This window comes from Emys orbicularis, chromosome 6, assembly GCF_028017835.1.
Source record: "Emys orbicularis isolate rEmyOrb1 chromosome 6, rEmyOrb1.hap1, whole genome shotgun sequence".
Classification (NCBI taxonomy): domain Eukaryota; kingdom Metazoa; phylum Chordata; order Testudines; family Emydidae; genus Emys; species Emys orbicularis.
Window position 1 is genome coordinate 105,447,173 of NC_088688.1, and position 20,419 is coordinate 105,467,591.

At 41.8% G+C, this 20,419-nt stretch overlaps 1 protein-coding gene across 1 annotated transcript in view; it reads right to left on the reverse strand.

The window, feature by feature from the left end:
- Positions 1 to 1,146: 1,146 nt before the first annotated feature.
- The window catches only part of SH3GL2 (SH3 domain containing GRB2 like 2, endophilin A1), a 39,244-nt gene continuing 19,971 nt past the window's right edge, over positions 1,147 to 20,419 (reverse strand). Inside the window, exons 3-8 of the mRNA XM_065406423.1 lie at positions 14,886 to 15,029; positions 12,534 to 12,667; positions 10,844 to 11,002; positions 9,242 to 9,345; positions 3,739 to 3,869; positions 1,147 to 1,346 (exon numbers count right to left, since the gene is read on the reverse strand). Coding sequence (XP_065262495.1) covers positions 1,147 to 1,346; positions 3,739 to 3,869; positions 9,242 to 9,345; positions 10,844 to 11,002; positions 12,534 to 12,667; positions 14,886 to 15,029 — 872 coding nt within the window. The remainder of the gene's footprint in view (positions 1,347 to 3,738; positions 3,870 to 9,241; positions 9,346 to 10,843; positions 11,003 to 12,533; positions 12,668 to 14,885; positions 15,030 to 20,419) is intronic.

A 20,419-nucleotide genomic window follows, 5' to 3' on the forward strand; every position in this document is an offset into this window, starting at 1 on the left:
TAGATAAATAGAACTCTGGATAACTAAACTAATAGAACTTTTACGACTGTTACAAAAAGAATGCTGATAAGCTAGGCACAGCACTGTACATACAAAATGCAGGAAGGGTGGGGAAGATTAAAGAAAGAACTAAACTTATGGGAAACATTTTTGCGTATACGGCCACAAGTCTTTAATTGCTCAGCACAAAAATCAATTTTATTTAGTCCTCATTGAGGGCAGAATATGCACAAATGATGTTCAAAGAACACAAAGTAGACAAAAATAAAAAGGACTGTTGGTTGTTGGGTTTTTTCCGCAGTGTATGAGTGTACTGAAGGCTCCCAGTGCTTGAATGATGTGATTTTGTGCCAAAACTTTACATGAAATACATAATACTTATGATAGTTTTATTCCCCACCCTGCCCTCTTGCTGGCATTTTGTTTATTGTGTTCAAAGTTTCTGAAGAGCAGACACATTTGGCTTGTAACCCAAGCTCTTTATTACTAGCCTTTTCTTTTTATAGTTTGCAATTTACCTGAAGATTGAACAGGCCTGTTGTTAACAATCCAGAATATAAAACCAGTTGCAAGTAGGCAGCACATACAGTACAATGGTAGCTCACTTTCAGAGAAACCGTAGGGTCAACATTATACTGGCTCTCTGAGAACAGTAACTGATTCTAAGTCATTTTGATCAGAAGACACAATGCTGGTGAGTCAATATTAGACCTGCGTGAGCCGTATCTTTGTGAAGGGAAAGATGGAATGTCAAGAACTTTTTCCCTCTTTTGATCAAGAACTAAGACTTAAAAGTAATACAGTGGTGATAGGCATTATCTTCCCAACAACACACTTGATTTCCTCTACTTCACTGTGAGTCATCACTTTTGCATGCCATTGTTTCCCCAATACCGTACAAACAATGGCTCTGGTTACCACGGGCTGGCACACCATAGCGTACAAATCCGCATGCCATGTTGTGCTGCCTCAGAAGATACCACGCATCACCACTATGCCGCATGACAACATGTAAACCAAAGATGCTCAGTGGGACTTGATGACTTTAACCACTGCAGTTTGCACTTGTGAGGTGTAGTAAGCAGCAGTTTGAAAGCAGTGGTATCAACATGACTATCTGGGTCAAGAGGTGATGAGTCAGCCATCCTAATGGGGCAAAGGTACCAGAATATCCACATAGTTGATAGGGAAGAAGCCTGACTGGCCATGAAGCATCCCTTCATACCAGTTCTCATCAGTCTGGTTAGTGAGGGTAATGACATCACCCTCTTTAAAGCCCAACTCCCCTTCATTTTCAGGGTCAAAGTCATACAGAGCTCGGCAGCATGGCTGATCCATTGCAATACCTAAAAAGAAGGGACACAATGAAACAGTGCTTAGAAATCTTGGTAACTACAGACTCTCCTGGTTATTATCATTAGCATGTTTCACCACTTCTATTACAATTCCCATCGTGTTTACGGCTCCTTGACATCATTCAAAACTAGAACTAATAAAATGCCCTCAAAGCAGACATCAATTTATGGTACAGGTACTTCTCAAATTCTCATATTTGAAGCTTTGTTAACCGGGTGTTCTAGAACCCTGAAAACAACAAGCTAAGCCAGGTCTACACTTAAGTGTTGCCAACAATTCTGTCAGTTTGGGGTGTGATTTTTTTCATGACAAAGCAAAAGTCCTATTTTAGATGCAGTTATACTGACATAAAAGTACTCTTCTTGATATAGTTGAGACCATGTCTGCACTACACACTTCTGACAGCACAGCTATGTTGGTCAGGAGCATGAAGAGGTGTGATCCCCAGCCAACATAGTTATTGCAGCAGAAGCCCCTAGTGTAGACACAGTTATACTGGCAAAAGTTCACTTTTAATAGCTTGTTTCACTCAGGGCATTGGGGGAGGAGGTGGTTGGGATTACTATACAGGTACAAAGGTCAGCTTTGCCGGGGTAGATATGTCCACACTAGGAGCACATTGCTGGTACACTGGTGTTCCTGGCGGGCACGGATAAGCGTTCATGTCACACTCACCGTCAGCATCCGGCCCGAGCTGGGGAAGCTAATGATCCAAACAGCAGACCAAATTTCGTGATTAATCCTGGTCACTGAGGCATGTTGCGCATACACTAATAAGAACTGGTATTCCTATACCAGTAGAGCATTTTCTAGTGTAGACATGTCACTGAGGGAACTAGCATAAACAATACAAACAATAGCACTTTTTTTTTTTTTTTGCTGGTATAACTGTATCTACACTAGGAGGGATGGCAGTATAGGTATACCTGTACAGCTATATTGGCAAAACTTTTAAACATAGACAAGGCCTAAGTCTTTGAGACTCTTTTTTTCCAATTCTCTCCCATTCTCACATTTGTAGTAAGTGGTTGCTGAAGAGCCTCTTATTCTACAACTTTCAAAGCATTAAACTCTCTGGAGGTGCTCAGCACTTCACATGATGGGGCTCCTACTGAGGAACCTTGGCAACCTATTCTTTTCAAAGTCAAATGCCAGTATCTACCATGAGAGGACAATATAGTTTGTGGAAGATACAGCATCATCTGCATTTAACTCTCTTTGTATTTTTGTTTCTGTAGCAGAAAAGAGTTAAACTTACATCACATCAGTCCTAGTCCCAGCACAAAAAAAAGTGAAGAAAAAACAGCTGGTGTTGTGACTAGGAGAGCATTAATAGGTCACAGGCTGCACTAGGAATCTGCATCTCATCCCCTCTGGCACTGTGGGGGTGAGGAGGGATGTTTGAAATTACAGGGCCGCTTCTAGCTGCTATTACAGAATACAAAATGGAGGTGGTGTTGTGCATCCACATTGAGGATGTCAAACATGCACATCAAGATCTGATGGGGAGGAAGGAAATCCTGATTACAAAACTAGGGGGAGAAAACATCCAATCCTGCAAGGTGGTGTGTGCCTACAATTCCCACTGGTATCAAGGGGAGTAGAGGGTACTCAGGGCCTTGCAAGATTGGGTCCAGGAAGAGAGAACACCCCTTATCACAGTGACATGTGATGACAAAGCATTCCTGCAAGGAGCAAAGTGATGTCATCTTAACATATGAACATTTTAAACAAAGTGATTAGTTAAGTTACTAATAAGACATTTGTCACTGATTATGCACTTTGTTTAATTTGCATTTCTCTCATCTGAACAATGAACATCAGTTCCATCAGTTTCAGTTTTGTTCATTGTCATTTTCACTTTCAAGATCAGCTGCAATATCTGAGTTTCAACGACTGCATAGGAGTGCTTTGGGGGTGGGGGCGCGATACATTTTCATGGAAATCTTTCAGTTGACCTCTAGGTTTTCTAAGTATCCATTTTTACAAAATCTAAATTTTAAGGCAAATTTAATGTGACACCATTGCTTTAGGATGCTGTGGTGGATGGAATCACTGACCACTAAGCCACAGAATTAATAAAATGGATCATCTACCTATGTACTATACTTGTACTATACCCAACACCATAGTATCCGAGTCCTTTATAAGGAGAACTGTGCCAGAGTTGGCCATTAGACTAATTCCTTCAGTGCAATTGATAATTTAGTTTCAATAGCTCTTCCCTCTTCTCCCTTATACCTTTACCCCTCCTCCCTTTGCAGTGGCTGGTTATATTCTGGTTGTGGGAAAGCTAAGTTGAAAAAGTGAGCTTCATGCTTTTGCATCATAGCAAAAGATTCAGACAGACAAGACTACATTCTCCTTCCTCATTCCTTTTACCTGTTGGTTTAGGGGTGCTGGTCTGGGATATCCCTCCATTGTACTGGGTATTCTCACCACTGGAAAAATCCAGACTCATGCGGGGTTTTGGATGGTATTCTCTTCTGGGCTGAGTTGACGCTTCTTTTATTCTGCAAAATGTGAAGAAAGTTAAATATACAGAGCTAGTTTCTTGTGAACAAACCACATACTGAGATTAGTAAAAGATGGAGGTTTTTCTTCCTTTACTGCCAAGGCTGAAGTTTGTGCTCAGACTAAACAGAGTTCGGTACATGGAGTGGCTTCCAGCTGCTAGATTAGTCTGCACTGCAAAAAGCACATCATTTGACATCACTGTGTGGGGCTGCTAATCTTCTCCTCCACTATGAATTAGCATATTAGAATGGTTTGCCTTTGACTCATAGGCCTTGTCTTCAATTGCTACAAAAGGTGAATTTTTTACCTCCTGATAACTAACACAGGTGACCTATCCTGAGGTAAAAACACAATGAAGACCAGGTACTTTCATTTTACTGTGATGCAAGATCACCAACGTCAATCCCTGGAAGCAGTATAGGGCCGTTTATCTCATGGTAAAACTGAAGTGCCTATTCTTCACTGTATTTTTGCCTTAGGATAGCTCATGCATATAAATTACTTCCAGGTTAAACACTTTTTTTTTTTTTTTTAGCAGTTAAGACAAGACCATAGTGAAGGGAGGGCTCATGAAAGGAAGGGACAAACAACATAGTCTCAGTGACATCTAGTGAGGGCAGGTGCTGCACAAACATCTCTAGCCAGCTCTTCAGCTTGATTCTGACCCGCAAGATGTCTGCTGTTCCACTCCTGGGCCTCATCTGAACAAAGGTGCTACTTTTGTGAGGATTACAAGGCTGGGTAAGGGTGAGATTACCACACTGATTTTCAAGAGCAAAGTAATTTCATTTGTAAATGGGGACAGTTATCTCGCAGAAGGGACCACAACTGCAGTTGATACCCATTCTCCCAATGGCAATGTTATGCATTGTTCAACCGACTTAATTATTCTTTTAATTCTAAGGTGATAAGTAACAGTCAACATGGATTTGTCAAGAACAAATCATGCCAAACAACCTAATATCCTTCTCTGACAGGGTAACAAGCCTTGTGGATAGGGGGAAAGCAGTAGATGTGATATATCTTGACTTCAGTACAGCTTTGGATACATTCTCAAATGACCTTCTCATAAACAAACTAGGGAAATATAGCCTAGTCAAACCTGTTATAAGGTGGGTGCACAACTGGTTGGAAAATTGTCCTCAGAGAATACTTATCAATGGTTCACTGTCAAGCTGGAAGGGCATGTTAAGTGGGGTCCTGCAGGGATCTGTCCCGAGTCCGGTTCTATTCAATATCTTCATAAATGATTTGGATAAAGGCATAGGGAGTATACATATAAAGTATGTGGATGATACCAAGCTGGGAGGGGTTGCAAGCACTTTGGAGGACAGAATTAGAATTCAAAATGATCTTGACAAACTGGAGAAATGGTCTGAAATAAACAGGATGAAATTCATTAAGGACAAATGCAAAGTATTACACTTAGGAAGGAATAATCAATTGCACAAACACAAAGTAGGAAATGAATGCCTAGGAATGGGTATTGCAGACAAAGATCTGGGGGTTATAGTGGATCACAAACTAAATATGAGTCCATAATGTAATACTATTGCAAAAAAAAAAAAAAAAAAAAAGCAGCAAACATCATTCTGGGATGTATTAGAAGGAGTATTGTAAGCCAGACACATGAAGTATTTTTTCCCACTCAGCACGGTCTCATTAGTGGTTTTTAAGAACAGGTTAGACAAACACCTGTCAGGGATGGTCTAGTTAATACTTAATCCTGCCCCAGTGCAGGGGACTGACTAGATGACCAATTGAGGTCCTTCCAGTCCTACATTTCTATGATTCTGACTGCTAAAAATAAAAATCTCTAGAAAAAGAATTTCAAATTGCAGAGGCTAAATCCAGGAAGGTGGTGACTCAATGGGAGCTGCATATGCTATGCGCCCAGGGCCGGCTCCAGGCACCAGCCGAGCAAGCTGGTGCTTGGGGCGGCAGATTGTTCGAGGCGGCATTCCGCCCAATCCTAGGGCGGCACGGCCGCTTTTTGTTTGTTTGTTTGTTTGTTGTGCCGCTCCGGCCGCCCTGTAGGGGGCAGCGGCGCGGAGGACGGGAGCGCCCTGCAGCAAACCCGGCAGGGCAGTCCGTGTCCTTCCCTCCCAGACGACCGGAGCGGTGTGGAGCCTCCCGGCAGGCGGCGCACCGGTCGGGGCCGCGTGGTAGCGCCCCGCTGAAGCCCTGGCCGCCCCCCTTCTCTCTCTCTCCCCCCCGCTCCCTTCCCCTCCCCCCCGCTAGCCGGGGCACGTCTGCAGCGCAGGAAGTCCCTCTGCACCCTGGCTCTGGCCGCGCCGCAGTTTTTTTTTTTTTTTTTGCTTGGGGCGGCCAAAAAGCCAGAGCCGGCCCTGTATGCGCCTCTCAGGATTTAGCTCAGAGACTTCACTGGGAACTATACCTGAGTAAAGACCTTTGGATATGACTCAGTAAGAGTTTTGCTTCAGTAATGTTGCTCAAACTTTGGTTTGAGCCTGGTTTGCTGCCATTAGTGCTAATGGTACAAAGCGCATATATTAATATGTCTGCTATATGGCTTTTGTTGAAAATTCCTGTCTCTCACTTATGGCAGTTCTGATTCTTATATCCAGGGTCTGATCACCCTTTAAAATACTACTACTACTCAGCCCCAGATAGGTCTTTTCCTCTTCAGAGTGCTATAAAAGCATTAACTAAATAATAGAGGTGGTTAATCGTCACAAAGCTCGTGTGAGGGAGGCAAGTATCATTTCTCTCAGATTGTGAAACTGAGGCAGATAGGTTTAGTGGCATGTCAAAAACCACACAGAGAGCCAGCATCACAGCTAGGACAAGAACTCTCAAGCACTGGCTCCCAGAGAGATGGTCAAACCCCTCTACCATGCTAGTGTCTTCAAAAGTGTGATCCAAGCCTGTTTTTAATTTTTTCATTAAGACTAAAACGAAAAGATCAGTCCAGTATTGTAAACTCTCATGATTTCATTGCAAGTATCATGAGGTTTAGTATTTTTCTTACAGCCCCAGCTCCTGGAATGATGTTATTTCATGGAAATCTCAGCTTTCATTAAAAAAAAAAAAAAGTAAGTTTCTCGCCCTCCTGGTTGCAGCAGAAAGCTTGGAAATATGACCTATGTTTACCCTAAAAGCTCAGAAAACAAATAAAAATAATGTGACATTTATTTTTAAAATCTCATGATTGTTTAAGCCAATATCATGACTGCTGGGGACTTGACTCATGGATTTTGAGCTCATGGGACTAGCAATATTGGAAGACCTGGGCTGGACTCACAGTTCTGGTCTCAGGCTGAGAGTCTGGGGGTAGAAAGTGCACCTTGCCCCTAGAGGTAAGAAGGGCCCGCTTTGCATTATTCAGCACCAATCCCTCGGGTTGATTAAGAGGTGGTAGCAATGGGATCTTTAGGATCCAGAAGGTTTGTGGCCATGAAAAATGAGTGACCTAGGGGAGGCAGATGTGTGTCATTCCCAAATGAAACCGTTTTCAATGGTAAGTGCAGCTATATCTTGAAAAGTGACTGTAAAATTGGCATTGTGAGATTCCATGTTTGTGTCTCAGTGACTAAGGATCAAATTTGCTCGGTTTACAGGTAAAAAGCTTTCGCCCTCCCCCACTGTGATTGCTTTGCAGTGTACAGGGATCTGAACATTCATTTCAGTTCTTTGCTACTTGCATAACACCACCAGTAAAAGATCACTTAGGTCCAATTCTGCCATTAACGACACCCGTACAAGCCTATGGGTGTGAAGGCTGTGCAAACCCAGGTGTAATTGAGGCATAATTTGTTCTGCAGAATCTTTATTACTGGTGATGATGAACAGTAACATATTTAAGCCATTGCTGCTGACCAGACTGGCGCAAGGTGCTCGAGATGCTGAAAGCATCCTGACCAGTTATATGAACAAGGTAAACAATCTAGACATTTACCAGACATGTGAAGAGAGCAGAGGGGGACCTGCACTGGGTTGGAGGCTGGCTGTGGGTCTTAAAGGGAGAGGAATCTGCAATGGGGAGGAGGCAGGTCCACTTTGGCATGTGCTTGTAACAACATCTGGACTGTGATCCAACACGTCTGATCATTTTAATGCTTCTATACAATACGTGAATTACGGTATTCATGCGGAATGGCTTGGCAATCCTTCTTTGCTGGCTGCTTACACTGTTCTGTAAACTGCAGCCAAAACCACCCTGCCAAGCAGTCTAACTGCCATAACAAGTTCTGTACATTATGCTCAAGCTACAGCGGAGCTAAGACAAATGTAGGAGTCAGGACAGTATAGGATGTGTGCGCTAGCAAATGTGCGCGTTAGCAAATAATGAAATGGCAACGCCTAGTGTTACCAGAAACTAGACTTATAGCATTGATAGCAGAAAACAAAAAACATGAAGACTTTGCTTTGTATTAATTTTACTGAATGAGTGAGAACACTATATTAACATCAGCAGCTGTTCGGATTTATGGTCACTTCCTTCCATGTCCAAGATTTTAGGAGAAGAGTCATTCAGGATTAAATGGAACCAGAGAAGGCAAATAAATCCTTTTCATTATTATCTGACTTTCTCTCAGATCTGTTTTCCAAAGTGTGTTTATGTGGGGCGGGGGTGGATGGGAGATTTTCACTTTGAACAGCAATTGTCCTCTTTTCAAATGGAACCAATCTGTTTAATCTAGTTGGAAAGAACTGTTTAAGTAACAACGGGTTTGTAACATTCAAAAGACACGGTCAGTTCTGAGATGATATGCACAGCCACAGGGGAGTAGTGGAAAGGTGCAAACGCAGTGTGACAACCCTTGTACGAATAGTGGCTGTGATACTAGAGCTGAGAAGAGGGATTTTTTTTTTAAGTTGGCAGATCATGGGAATCCCCAATATCCCTTTTGGGTTATGGAGTTCACTGTGTGTGCAGGGTGATGGGGAACAGGATAAAAAGATAGTGTCCTTCAATTAGGATAATTTACAACTCATTTGTTTTTTAGAAAGCCAATGCAAAACTGATACATGCCACGGCTCTGATTCCTGAAAGCAGATTAAATCCATCCATCCATCAAAGCACTTAAACATATGCTTAACTCCTATCACTTCAACTGGACGTAAGCACATGCTTTCAGTTAAGCACATGCTTTACTGAATAGGAGAGGTTTTTTTCCTGAATTGGGGGCCTAAGTCAGGAGCACTTGAATAAAAGTGCATAATTTTACTTACTAATGTCTCCAGCCAACATGAACCTAGACTTGCAACTGCCTTAGAGGACAGCATTGTTATTGTTATGATTATAAAATGGAAAAGATCTTTTAAATGTCTTACATCCAGCACATATTTTGCCTTTGTACAGAAGAAGAGTAAATTCCAGAGTCTGATGAGAAGTGAATGTTACCTCTCTTCCAACTTGGCAGTAACTTGCTGTAGGATCTGTGTTGCCTGTCTGTGGTACTTCAGCTGGGCTTCTACAAGAGCAGAAAGCTGACTCACTTGTTCAATCTAAGAATCAACATGAAAAATCAAGTCTTAGTTCAATACTGTTGAGCAGCAGTGTTCAAACAGCTTCCATGGAACATTATTGCTCTGACACCACAGAGGTACCTTTCCTTTCTCTCTGCAATCTTGCCTCCTCTTTATAAGTCAGATAATAACTAGGGACCAGTTAAGCTTGGCTTATCTATTTGTTACTGCATATGATTATGTCACTAGGCCACATATATGGGGGCTGCAGCTACAGCTCTTTCTCAACTGATCACCTCCGTGGGTTTGGGGCCTCAAGACCCAACTCATTCTGAGAATTCTGTGTACAGAAGAATGAGAAAAGGGCAATAAGGAGGAAAGGCAGAAGGAACCTTCCCTCATATTTTGCAGCCTGAGTTTGAGGCATGCAGAATGACAAGGACCATGGCTCTGCTTTCCTTAGACACAGGCCAGTAGAGCTGGCTGGCCACATAGGGAAAGAGTAAAGTGCCCCTCAAAATGGGGTGTAGGCCGTGGAAGTGCACTCATTATCTCTTCCTTAAGGAGAACGAACGCCTCCCAGTGCTCCCTCTGGGGCAACGTGAATCCCCACAGAACTTCATGACAGTGTCAAAATGGTATGATCTAGGTCAAAACAAACTAGCTATGTGGGGCTAGATGGAAAAATTGGTGAAATAATAAAAAAATATCCAGACTGTATTGTGCAGTTACTCCTTTCACTTGTATGCACTCCAAGACAGCTATATTTATTTTTATGTATATAGTTTAAGTATATATTAAGGCCCCTTTCCACTGCTCTGACAGTATACAGGGGCCTTAAAATGAGTATGAATTTAAATCTAAATAATTCCACTCATTTATCTATTTCACTTGAAACACTGAATCTGTAGATTCAAGTGCATAGAAATGAAATAGAATAGATTTTAGTGTAGAGGAATTCCTTTCTCCAAAAGAAGGAGTACCATTGTCTTCTTTTGATTTTGCAGTTTTCAACCTTATTTATGAAGGGAAAAAAGACCCCAATGTCTTTGGTTTCAGTTAATGCTGCTCATTTTTCCAGCATAACGCTCAAGTCACAGCTATTCTATAAGCAGAAGTTACATTGCCAAGCCATGTTTGAATAGTCATGTACCAGAGTTTATGGGAAATCATGACTTGTGGACAAGCATTTATATAATTCTGATCATGGAGATACTCTTTCTTTTGCCATAAATAACCTTAAACTGTTAGTGAGGATGAAATATTAAAAGTGGAATAATTTCTCTCTCTCGGGTATTTATATGGTCCCCTTTAGCATGACATCCGAGTCTCTCATAATCCCCTCTGAGGTAGGAAAGTGCTATTATTCCCATTTTACAGATGAGGAACTGAGCAACAGAAAGGCTGAAAGATCGAAGTCACACAGGAAGTCTGTGGTGGAGCAGGGACTTGAAGTCAGTCTAGTGCCCTCACCACTGGACCATTCTTCCTCTCATTTCAAAACTCAGTTCAAAACATAAATAAGGGATTTCCTCACATCCATCTCCAGAAGGTTATACATGCTTGACTCAGCTATTTCTTTGGACTCATCAAATTTCTCCAGAGCTTGGCGTAGCTCCTCATCAGGGAGCCTGCCTTGTCTTTTCTTTTTGTAATCGAAGTCCAGGCGTCGACCTTCCATTTTCTTCAGGTGGTGCTGAAAAATATGAAAGGAAAATAGTGTGTATATGATGGAAACAGTTTCCCAACTCCTCTTTCTTTGCTTTAAGTCCACTACATTGTCAGTCAGTCAACAGAGGCTGAAAGTATATGCTGCCAATCTACTATACATCACAGTTTTACAGGAGTAAAGGAACACAGAAAAGTGAGGTAGGTTTACACTTCAAAGGGAGCACCATGGCATTTTGTGTCAAAACACTAAAGCAGCTCCATCACAGAGTGATTTACAGAAAGAGAACACAATGGCAAATTGCAGTGACACCTAGATACATGAGAGTTGATAGTAATTTATAGTTTTATTTATAATCTAGAATTATCTGCATACTGTGCATATCCCCCAGGAGTTTAGGAACAATTTTTTCCTTACATTCTAGTTTTCTTTCCCAGTACAACTGAGGGGATAATTTTTGCAGGTCTCACAAGATCAGCAATGCATCTTAATTTCTGAGTGATTTATTAACTTACCAAACATCACTGCTGTCACTGTATTTAGTTAGCAAATTCCATATTAGGTTCACTAAAGCATTTTTTTAAAAGAGCAGGTTAGAGAAACATCTGTCAGGAATGGTCTAGATAATACTTAGTCCTGCCATAAGTGCAGGGGACTGGACTAGATGATCTTTTGAGGTCTCTTCCAGTCCTATTATTACAAATGCCACTGCTGGCTCAGGGGCTAAGAAAGTAAAACACTAAAGCATGAGTATTTTAGGTTTTCATTACCAAAATACAAGAAATAATTTGTGATCTGACATGATTCACTCAGCAAACATTGAGTGCCAAACTTTTAAAACATCAAGGTCCCCTTCTGAGGCCCCAATTCTACACTTGCACCTATGCTTAACTTTATCACAGGAAGTGTCATTGAATGCACATGTGTGAAGTTACTCACATGTGCAAGGGTTTGCAGAATTGGGACACAAATTTATACCGACAAGTGTGTGTGATGCCACTTGCACCAGCAAAAAACAAATGTGTGCATATACAATAATTGCACATGCAAATAAAGTAGCTAGTTAACTACCTAATTTGCACACACAAATGATGATTGTGTTTCAAATTCTGGGGAGTTTGTGGGTGCAAATCACCAGGCATATAAAACTGCAAGTGCAAATTCAGAGGCAGCTATTCAAAATCTGGATCTAAGGTAAGCCACCATTAACACTGGCCTAAATTATTTAAATGCACACTAGAAAACCATTTATAATTTGTAAGTGAATTTTTTATGCTAGAATTAGAATACAGCAGCCAGGCCTGCACAATAATGGATTTTTCAAGACAGACAATGTGGATTGTCACTAAAAATAATGTTGGCATTTTGCTTCTGAACATTTTAAAAAGCCACTGAATGGAAGGAAATTGATTTGACTTTTATTATTCAAAGAGGAAAAAATGAGGCCTTTTAGGGATTTACAAAGACCTTGAGCCTCACAGCTAAAGTAACAGTCTTGAAAATATACAGGGTGTTTAGTTGGCTTTCCAAAATCATGCAACTCCATCTCTGGCAATACCTGTATTTCTCTCAGATCTTTATCATGGAGATTTTGCAGGGGATCTATGAAGTTCTGCTTCACTTCAATGTCCAAAGAATCTTTGACTTCAGAAAGTTCTCTCATAGCTTCCCCAACATCACCCAGGGCTGGGCCTGGAATAGAAGAGTGTATCTAGTTTACCTTAAATACAAACAGTGGGATGTGGTTCTGCATTAATACAGAACAGAGCTGAGACACAGACCCCAGTTAAGAATAAAATTTAAACTTCAGTTTTAAATACATGGCAGAAAAATATGAGGCATTGTGGGAAGGCCACAATTGATGCTACAGTTTTGCAGCCACAGAAATTGAATGTACTTCAGAATCCAAGCTCTTTTTTTTTTTTTAAATCAAAGACCCATATGGTGGTAAAAGAAAACCTGCCAGAGATAAACCATCTACACCTGATGCAGTGTTGTCTTCTGTAGGCTGCAGATTTTGTGAAACAGTCATTCTATCAGAGGTCTGACCAGCCCTATTAATTTTAAATGTGTTGACTCTGGCCATTTATATGTCAAAATCATTAGCAATTTCACTGCTGAGCATTTTATCAGAAACATCAAATTGACAATCTGACAAACTGACTATTTAGCCTGTAATTTACGATATTCCTAGTGACAAAACCTCCAGAAACAACTTCTAAAATTACTCACATCCCAATAAAAAAATTATTCAGTGCTCTGAAAATACAGATTTTAAGGGAAGTGCAAAATAAAATGAATATTAAAAGCAGAGGGTATCCCCTGTACTGGCTATATTACTGATTTTTATAGTTAATTCAATAACAATATATTAAATTTAAAATCCTCAGTTTCAAAATTTAACTGAAGTCTAGTGTATTCAGCAGGTGAAGTCGTTTAGCCCATCTCCCAATACCTCAGCTACTAGGTAGGAATCCAGCCCTACTGCTGGGAGCGATGATGTTCATCGCACCCCCAGTATAGCCACCAAACACAGGGCAAGATCTGGCCCCAGTGTTTTTGAATCTGCCCCACAGCTGTGGTTCACAAAAACTACTCTTATCTGTCCCATGAAGCAGTAGCAGAGAATCCAAACCTGCTTCGAGACTTGGAATGGAGGAAAAGAGTCTAATTTTAAATAAGTTGGTTATGAAACTAGGACCTGCACACCAAAATAAGTAAGCCCGCCTAACAACGAATCCCAGTCATTAGCTTTGTCTCCCAAACAGAGGACTTCACCAACATATTGTATAACCAGAGAACCTGCTGTAGACGTCCGGAGGAATGATGACTAATATCTAGAAGCAGCATTACTAGGTAGGAACCTATGGTATAGCTATGCTGCCTTTTGCCAGCATGATCATCAGGATTACACAGGAATTTGTTCAGATTACACTTTATTAAGCCAATCTGTTAAAAATGTTTGAAATTTATCATGTGAGAGAGAACTGATTTTCAAAAAAAGCCAGCATTGTTCAGCAGAATCAGTCCATGGCTGCTAAATTAATTAGTAGGTAATTTGAGTCTAGGAGGATTAAACCAAACCAGAAGGCACCTTTTCTTCTGCAGATGTCTTCATGCCAGGAATAGAATTTTATTAAAGCTTAGAATAGAAGAGAATTTTCGAGCTATTGTTCAAGCAACCTACTAGTGTAAAACTGACTGCACAGAGCTCCACTCAAATGGGTTATGGAGATACAAAAGAACATGTTGTGGATGTGATCTCACTGATTAGGCTGAAGACGACCTCCACTGTTGAAACGTAACTTCAGTATTCCTTACCCAGCAAAACTCCCAGTGACTTCAATGGGAGTTTTGATGGATAATGAATGAGAAAAGAGTGTGGACTAGTACCCTAAAATGTAGAGTTCAGGCAGCAGAAAGACCAGGTAGAGTAAGAGGAATTAATATTTTCAACTCATCATTGTACATTGGATTTTTATTTGTTGTTAGCCTTTATTCTATATCTGCAGTGAAGGTAGGGACATCCTCCTGTAAGGAGTCTGAGGACAGGAGAGCTTTTAGCATGACTGTAGGAGGTTATGAACTCCCTATAATAGTATCGCTTCTGACCATTCTACTCTTTTGGTCAGAATGCATCATCACAATGTACACAGTAAGGCGGTATAAAGCCTATCTAGATATTACCCCAAATGAAAATGGCTTGGCTTTCACCAGTCAGAAAACAATCTCCACTTCCCATCCTGGGAAGATATTGGATCTACATCATCTTGATTGACATAGGCCTGCTGGGAACTGAACAGTGTGACAGTATCTGAGCTTTGCATTTATTGCAGGCTGTTCTCCAAAGCTTTTACTCTACACAAGCACTAATATACTCGCATAATTTAAAGGAAAGAAACCACATTACCAAAGTTGCATTCATCTCCGAGTTCTCTTCCAAACTTCAGCATAGCTTCTGCCAATAAGGCCTCAGCCTGAGGGTAGCCGGGTCCTTTTTCCTGACCTCGAATTTTTGACATTGTGTTGATCATGTTGAGTTTAGCTCTGGAAGCTGCAAGCAGACCAATAACAGAGTTAAAAAAGGGCAGTAAATGGGGTATAGACTTTATAAGTATTGTATCTTAAACTGCAATAGGTAGAGTACAGGAGAGTTCCCTTGTGTTCTCAAAACAAACAAACAAAAAAGAATTACTAAGCTACTTGTAACATGTTCAAAGTACAGTAGAAGTTGCTGTTGAACATGTATGCCAGATCAACTGAAGATTCACTGTCAAGGTTCAGCAATTTTTTGGAGAGAAGGGGTGAAATCCTGGCCCCACTGATATCAACAGGAATTTTGACATTGACATCACAGGTGCCTTAATTTGACCTGGAATGTTCAGAGTGGAGACCTTATACTGCTCCCTATGAAGTCCATGTCAAGATACCCCTGGATTTCAAGAGAACAAAAAAAAGCCCCAGGAACAGTCTAGGGACTAGTCACTGATACCCATTGCAGCTCAGGGGAGGGGAAAATGAAGGAAGCTCTAAACCATTTACATTCTCCCAGTCTTCAGGTCACTGGGCAACAGTCCAGTCTCAAGGTGCAATCTAGATTGGTTTCCCAAAAGGCTGGTACAGCAGCTGGGGACCAGCAGGGTATACTAACTCCTCTGCCACACTCCCATATGCCCAGTCATATGCCCTATACTGCAGCTGTGATGGAGGAGAGGGGGCACAGAAACCACTATGTTGGCCCTACTACTCTTGGGAAATCCTTAGATAGCCAGTTAAGCCATCACTGCAGCAGCTTTGCATCAGTGGATGACCAAAGATGATGCAGTAGGGGCCAGAATCTGTTCCTCCATATTTCCTAGATGCAATATTTTTCTTTATTTATTTATTGAATATAAAATATATCAAATATTATCTCAGAAAATTTGGGCATATAAAAGCCTGCAATCCCCTTGTTATTTTTACTAGGATTTTGGGAAGACGCCTGGGTTGATATCAAAAAGAAATTGTGTTACAGCTCATATTTTCTCTCCAATACACCGTTGCAAAAAACTCCCCCACCAAAAAACAGCAATTGCTTAAAAAGACACCTGGACTATCAGAATTGATAAAAACAAAAACAAAGATGAAGAAATGAACTAATTCAATAGCCCATATTGTGTGGTGAATGCTGCCACTGCAGAAAGAGTTTGTGAATGGCATATACAGTATGCTTTCATAGAATCATAGAAGATTAGGGTTGGAAGAGACCTTAGGAGGTCATCTAGTCCAACCCCCTGCTCAAAACAGGACCAACACCAACCAAATCATCCCAGCCAGGGCTTTGTCAAGCTGGTCCTTAAAAACCTCTAAGGATGGAGATTCCACCACCTCCCTAGGTAACCCAGTCCAGTGCTCCACCCACCACCCTCCTAGTCAAATAGTGTTTCCTAATATCCAGCCTAGACCTCCCCCACTGCAGTTTGAGACCATTGCTCCTTGTTCTGTCATCTGCCACCACTGAGAACAGCCGAGCTCCACCTCTTTGGAACCCCCCTTCAGGTAGTTGAAGGCTGCTATCAAATCCCCCCCTCACTCTTCTCTTCCACAGACTAAATAACCCCAGTTCCCTCAGCCTCTCTTCATAAGTCACGTGCCCCAGCCCCCTGATCATTTTCGTTGCCCTGCACTGGACTCTCTCCAATTTGTCCACATCCTTTCTGTAGTGGGGGACCCAAAACTGGACGCAATACTCCAGATGTGGCCTCACCAGTGCTGAATAGAGGGGAATAATCACTTCCATTGATCTGCTAGCAATGCTCCTACTAATGCAGCCCAATATGCCGTTAGCCTTCTTGGCAACAAGGGCACACTGCTAATTCATATCCAGCATCTCATCCATTGTAATCCCTGGGTCCTTTTCTGCAGAATTGCTGCTTAGCCAGTCAGTCCCCAGCCTGTAGCAGTGCATGGGATTCTTCCGTCCTAAGTGCAGGACTCTGCACTTGTCCTTGTTGAACCTCACCAGATTTCTTTTGGCCCAATCCTCCAAGTTGTCTAGGTCACTCTGGACCCTATCCCTACCCTCCAGCGTATCTACCTCTCCCCCCAGTTTAGTGTCATCTGAGAACTTACTGAGGGTGCATTGTATTATATTTCTAATTTTGTATTATATTTCTAATATTTCTGATATTTTATTCTATTTCTAATTTTGTCAACTACAATAAATAAGCAACTGTACTATTTTAAATCATTGCACAATAGGAAAAAAAAATTAAACCACAAAACAAACATACATTTAAATATTTCTATGAGTCTGATCTGATTTAAATTCAGACGAGCAAAAGCAATTCAAAATTAAGGATGACATGCCATCTGTAATCCTTTCTGTTGTGCATCAGTATTGCAGCACAGATGCAAGATTATTCAGTATTTGGACACCACAGCAGTACATAAGCACAATGGATCCAAAAAGTATTTTACTCTTCGCTTAATTCACGCTTAGTTGAAATACTATGAATGAAGATCTGGAGACTGCTGCTGCTGCTTTTCACACTGTGGCATTTATGTGCTAAAACCAGGAAATTGTCTAAATACATATTTTGCCTGTGAAGAACATTATGAAAGAGTAGCATATTTTTAGCACAGTGTATGTTTTTGTAAGAGTCTTCTCACTACCCAAAAGTGCCACTGGACCATACTATTCTGAATTTTTGATGCTTCCTGGTCCCAAACTGCTATAGAACTACAGGCAGCAAACTGACAATCCAATGAGAGAGATTCAATTTTAATGAGGTGTCAGCAGCACGCTCCACCTCTATGCTGCAAAAGGGAGCATTCCTATGCAATTGCTGGGTTGGAAGATGACTGACACTTTATTCTCTTAGAGCCTGATCCAAAGTCCATTGAAGTCAATGAAAAGATTCCTGTTGTCTTCAAAGGGCTTTGAATCAGGTCCTTAATGTGCCAGGGTACAAAAAAAAAAAAAGCAGTCTGCTAGCCCTCATGTTACCCCCCCGGCTAATGATCCTGAGATGGGCGAGGAGAAGAAAAGAAGCTGGGGAACTATGGGAAAGAAAAGAGATGAGGGCTCTGACAACTGAGCATAATGGAGAAAACAGAACAAGGGATAAAAGATAGGAGAGAAAATATTGGAGCATGAGGAAAGAAAAGGTACAAATAGCAGAGAAAGGGAACGGTGAAGAGAAAGACAAAGAGGAGGCAGTAAGTTGTATTTAAATGGGAAACAAGGGGAATGTTTTTAAGAAAGAAAAGTAGAGAGAGACAGGAAAAGGAGAAAAATACAAGAGAATAAATAAAAGGAAGGGGCACACTCTGGCCAGATAGGAAGGCGGGGAGAGGGGGAATCAAAAGCAGAGAACAGAATTGTCAAGGCTGATTCCCCACTCTGGCACTTCGAGTGCAGAAGGTGGGGGCCCACAAGGATTCTAAAAATGAATACTGGCCACTCCAGGTTTGTATTAACTCCCAAGGTTACAGTTTCTCTCTGACCTTGCCTGGGTAGATGCTGCCACAACCCAAGTGGTGCAAAGGGGTGCAAAAAACCCCTTTGGACCCAGGAAGGAGCACTTGGGAATTCCTCCCTGTGGGGTACCCTCAAGCCCTTTCACACCCCCACCTCTCCGGGGAAGAGCTGAGAAGAAAACAAAGGAAATCAGCTGTTGCCAGCAGCTAATTAACAACATATGCACAAACCTCTTAGGATACCAAAAATCCAATACTGTACTTAAAAAAAGATAAATTTTATTAACAACAAAAAGAAAGAAAATACCGTGTATACTCATTCATTAGCCCATTCGTTTATAAGCCGACCCCCTAAAATAGGTAGGTAAAATGGATAGGTAAAAATAGCAAAAACTGTATGACCCTTTCATAAGCCGACCCTATATTTCAGGGGTTGGAAAACTTTGGCTCCTGGCCCGTCAGGGTGAGTCGCTGGTGGGTCGGGACGTTTTGTTTACTTCGAGTGTCTGCAGGCATGGAGCCCCTCAGCTCCCTGTGGCCGCGGTTCGCCGTTTGCAGCCAATGGGAGCTGCGGGAAGTGGCTGGGAACGGCGAACCGCGGCCACAGGGAGCTGAGGGGCTCCATGCCTGCAGACACTCCAGGTAAACAAAACTACAATGTATTAGATCAAGGATTAGCAACTTTTGGCATGAGGCCCGCCAGGGTAAGTACCCTGGCGGGCCGGGCCGGTTTGTTTACCTGCCGCGTCTGCAGGTTCGGCCGATCACGGCTCCCACTGGCCACGGTTCGCCACTTCAGGCCAATGGGGGCGCCGGGAAGCAGCGTGGGCCGAGGAATGTGCTGGCCACCGCTTCCTGGGCTGCCCCCATTGGCCTGGAGTGGCAAACCGCGGCCAGTGGGAGCCGCGATCAGCCAAACCTGCGGACGCGGCAGGTAAACAAACTGGCCCGGCCCGCCAGGGTGCTTACCCTGGCAGACCGCGGGCCCAAGGTTGCCGATCCCTGTATTAGATATTCAATTCAATGATTCTATAGAGTTTAAAATCATCAAATTTTGGTGTAGACCCATTTATAAGCCGACCCCCGCTCTTTGATGAGTCACTTTTTTACCAAAAATATTCGGCTTATGAACGAGTATATATGGTACATCTGGAACTTAGGCTTTTGCTAGATTTAAAAAACCCAGTTAAAAAAATTAAACATCAAGAATAACTGAGGTCCAGCTTAAAGGTTACAAGCAAAACAAAAGCACTTGGGATTAGCACAGAGGAGTCCACAAGCCAATAAGAAATAAACAGAGATAAACCTAATTGTGTCTTTCTAGACATTTTCTGATCTACTTACATATCTGCGGTTTCAAATGAGTAGTCTCTAGGTATGATCTGATGGTTTTTCATACCTGGCTTAAAGCTGCTTATAGCATTGCTGCTCTGTGTCTCCTCTCTCCAGAGAACAACCACAGACAATGGGAAAGTTTTTTCCCCAATTTTAAAAAGTTCTAGCCCTCCCATTGGCTCTTTTGGTCAGGTGCCCACTCCCTTCCTTTTACCTATGGGCTTTTTTAACCCTTTATAGGTAAAGCAAGTAGAGAACAGCTACTAACAGGGATTTTACAGCTAAGTGGCCGGCTGGGTGTTCACAAAAGGGAGCTACTCCCCCCCTTCATTTATCACAAGAATGATGAAATGGAGATGAAAAGGAGAGTAGGGGAAGGGAACAAATAGATGAACAATAGAGGAAAGCAAGTATGACAAATACATTCATTAATTCATACAATTATGAAGCCAGAAAGGACCATTGTGATCAAAAACATGTCACCTGTAAAGGAATTTGAACCCTGGATCTGCAGATTAAGAAATTGATTCTCTACCAAGTGAGGGATCCATATAAATCCATGTTCCTACATTTCACAACCTGCTGACATGATACTAAACACAAACACAGTCTGTGTCTGCACAGTGTTTAATGTTGTATTCTAACACA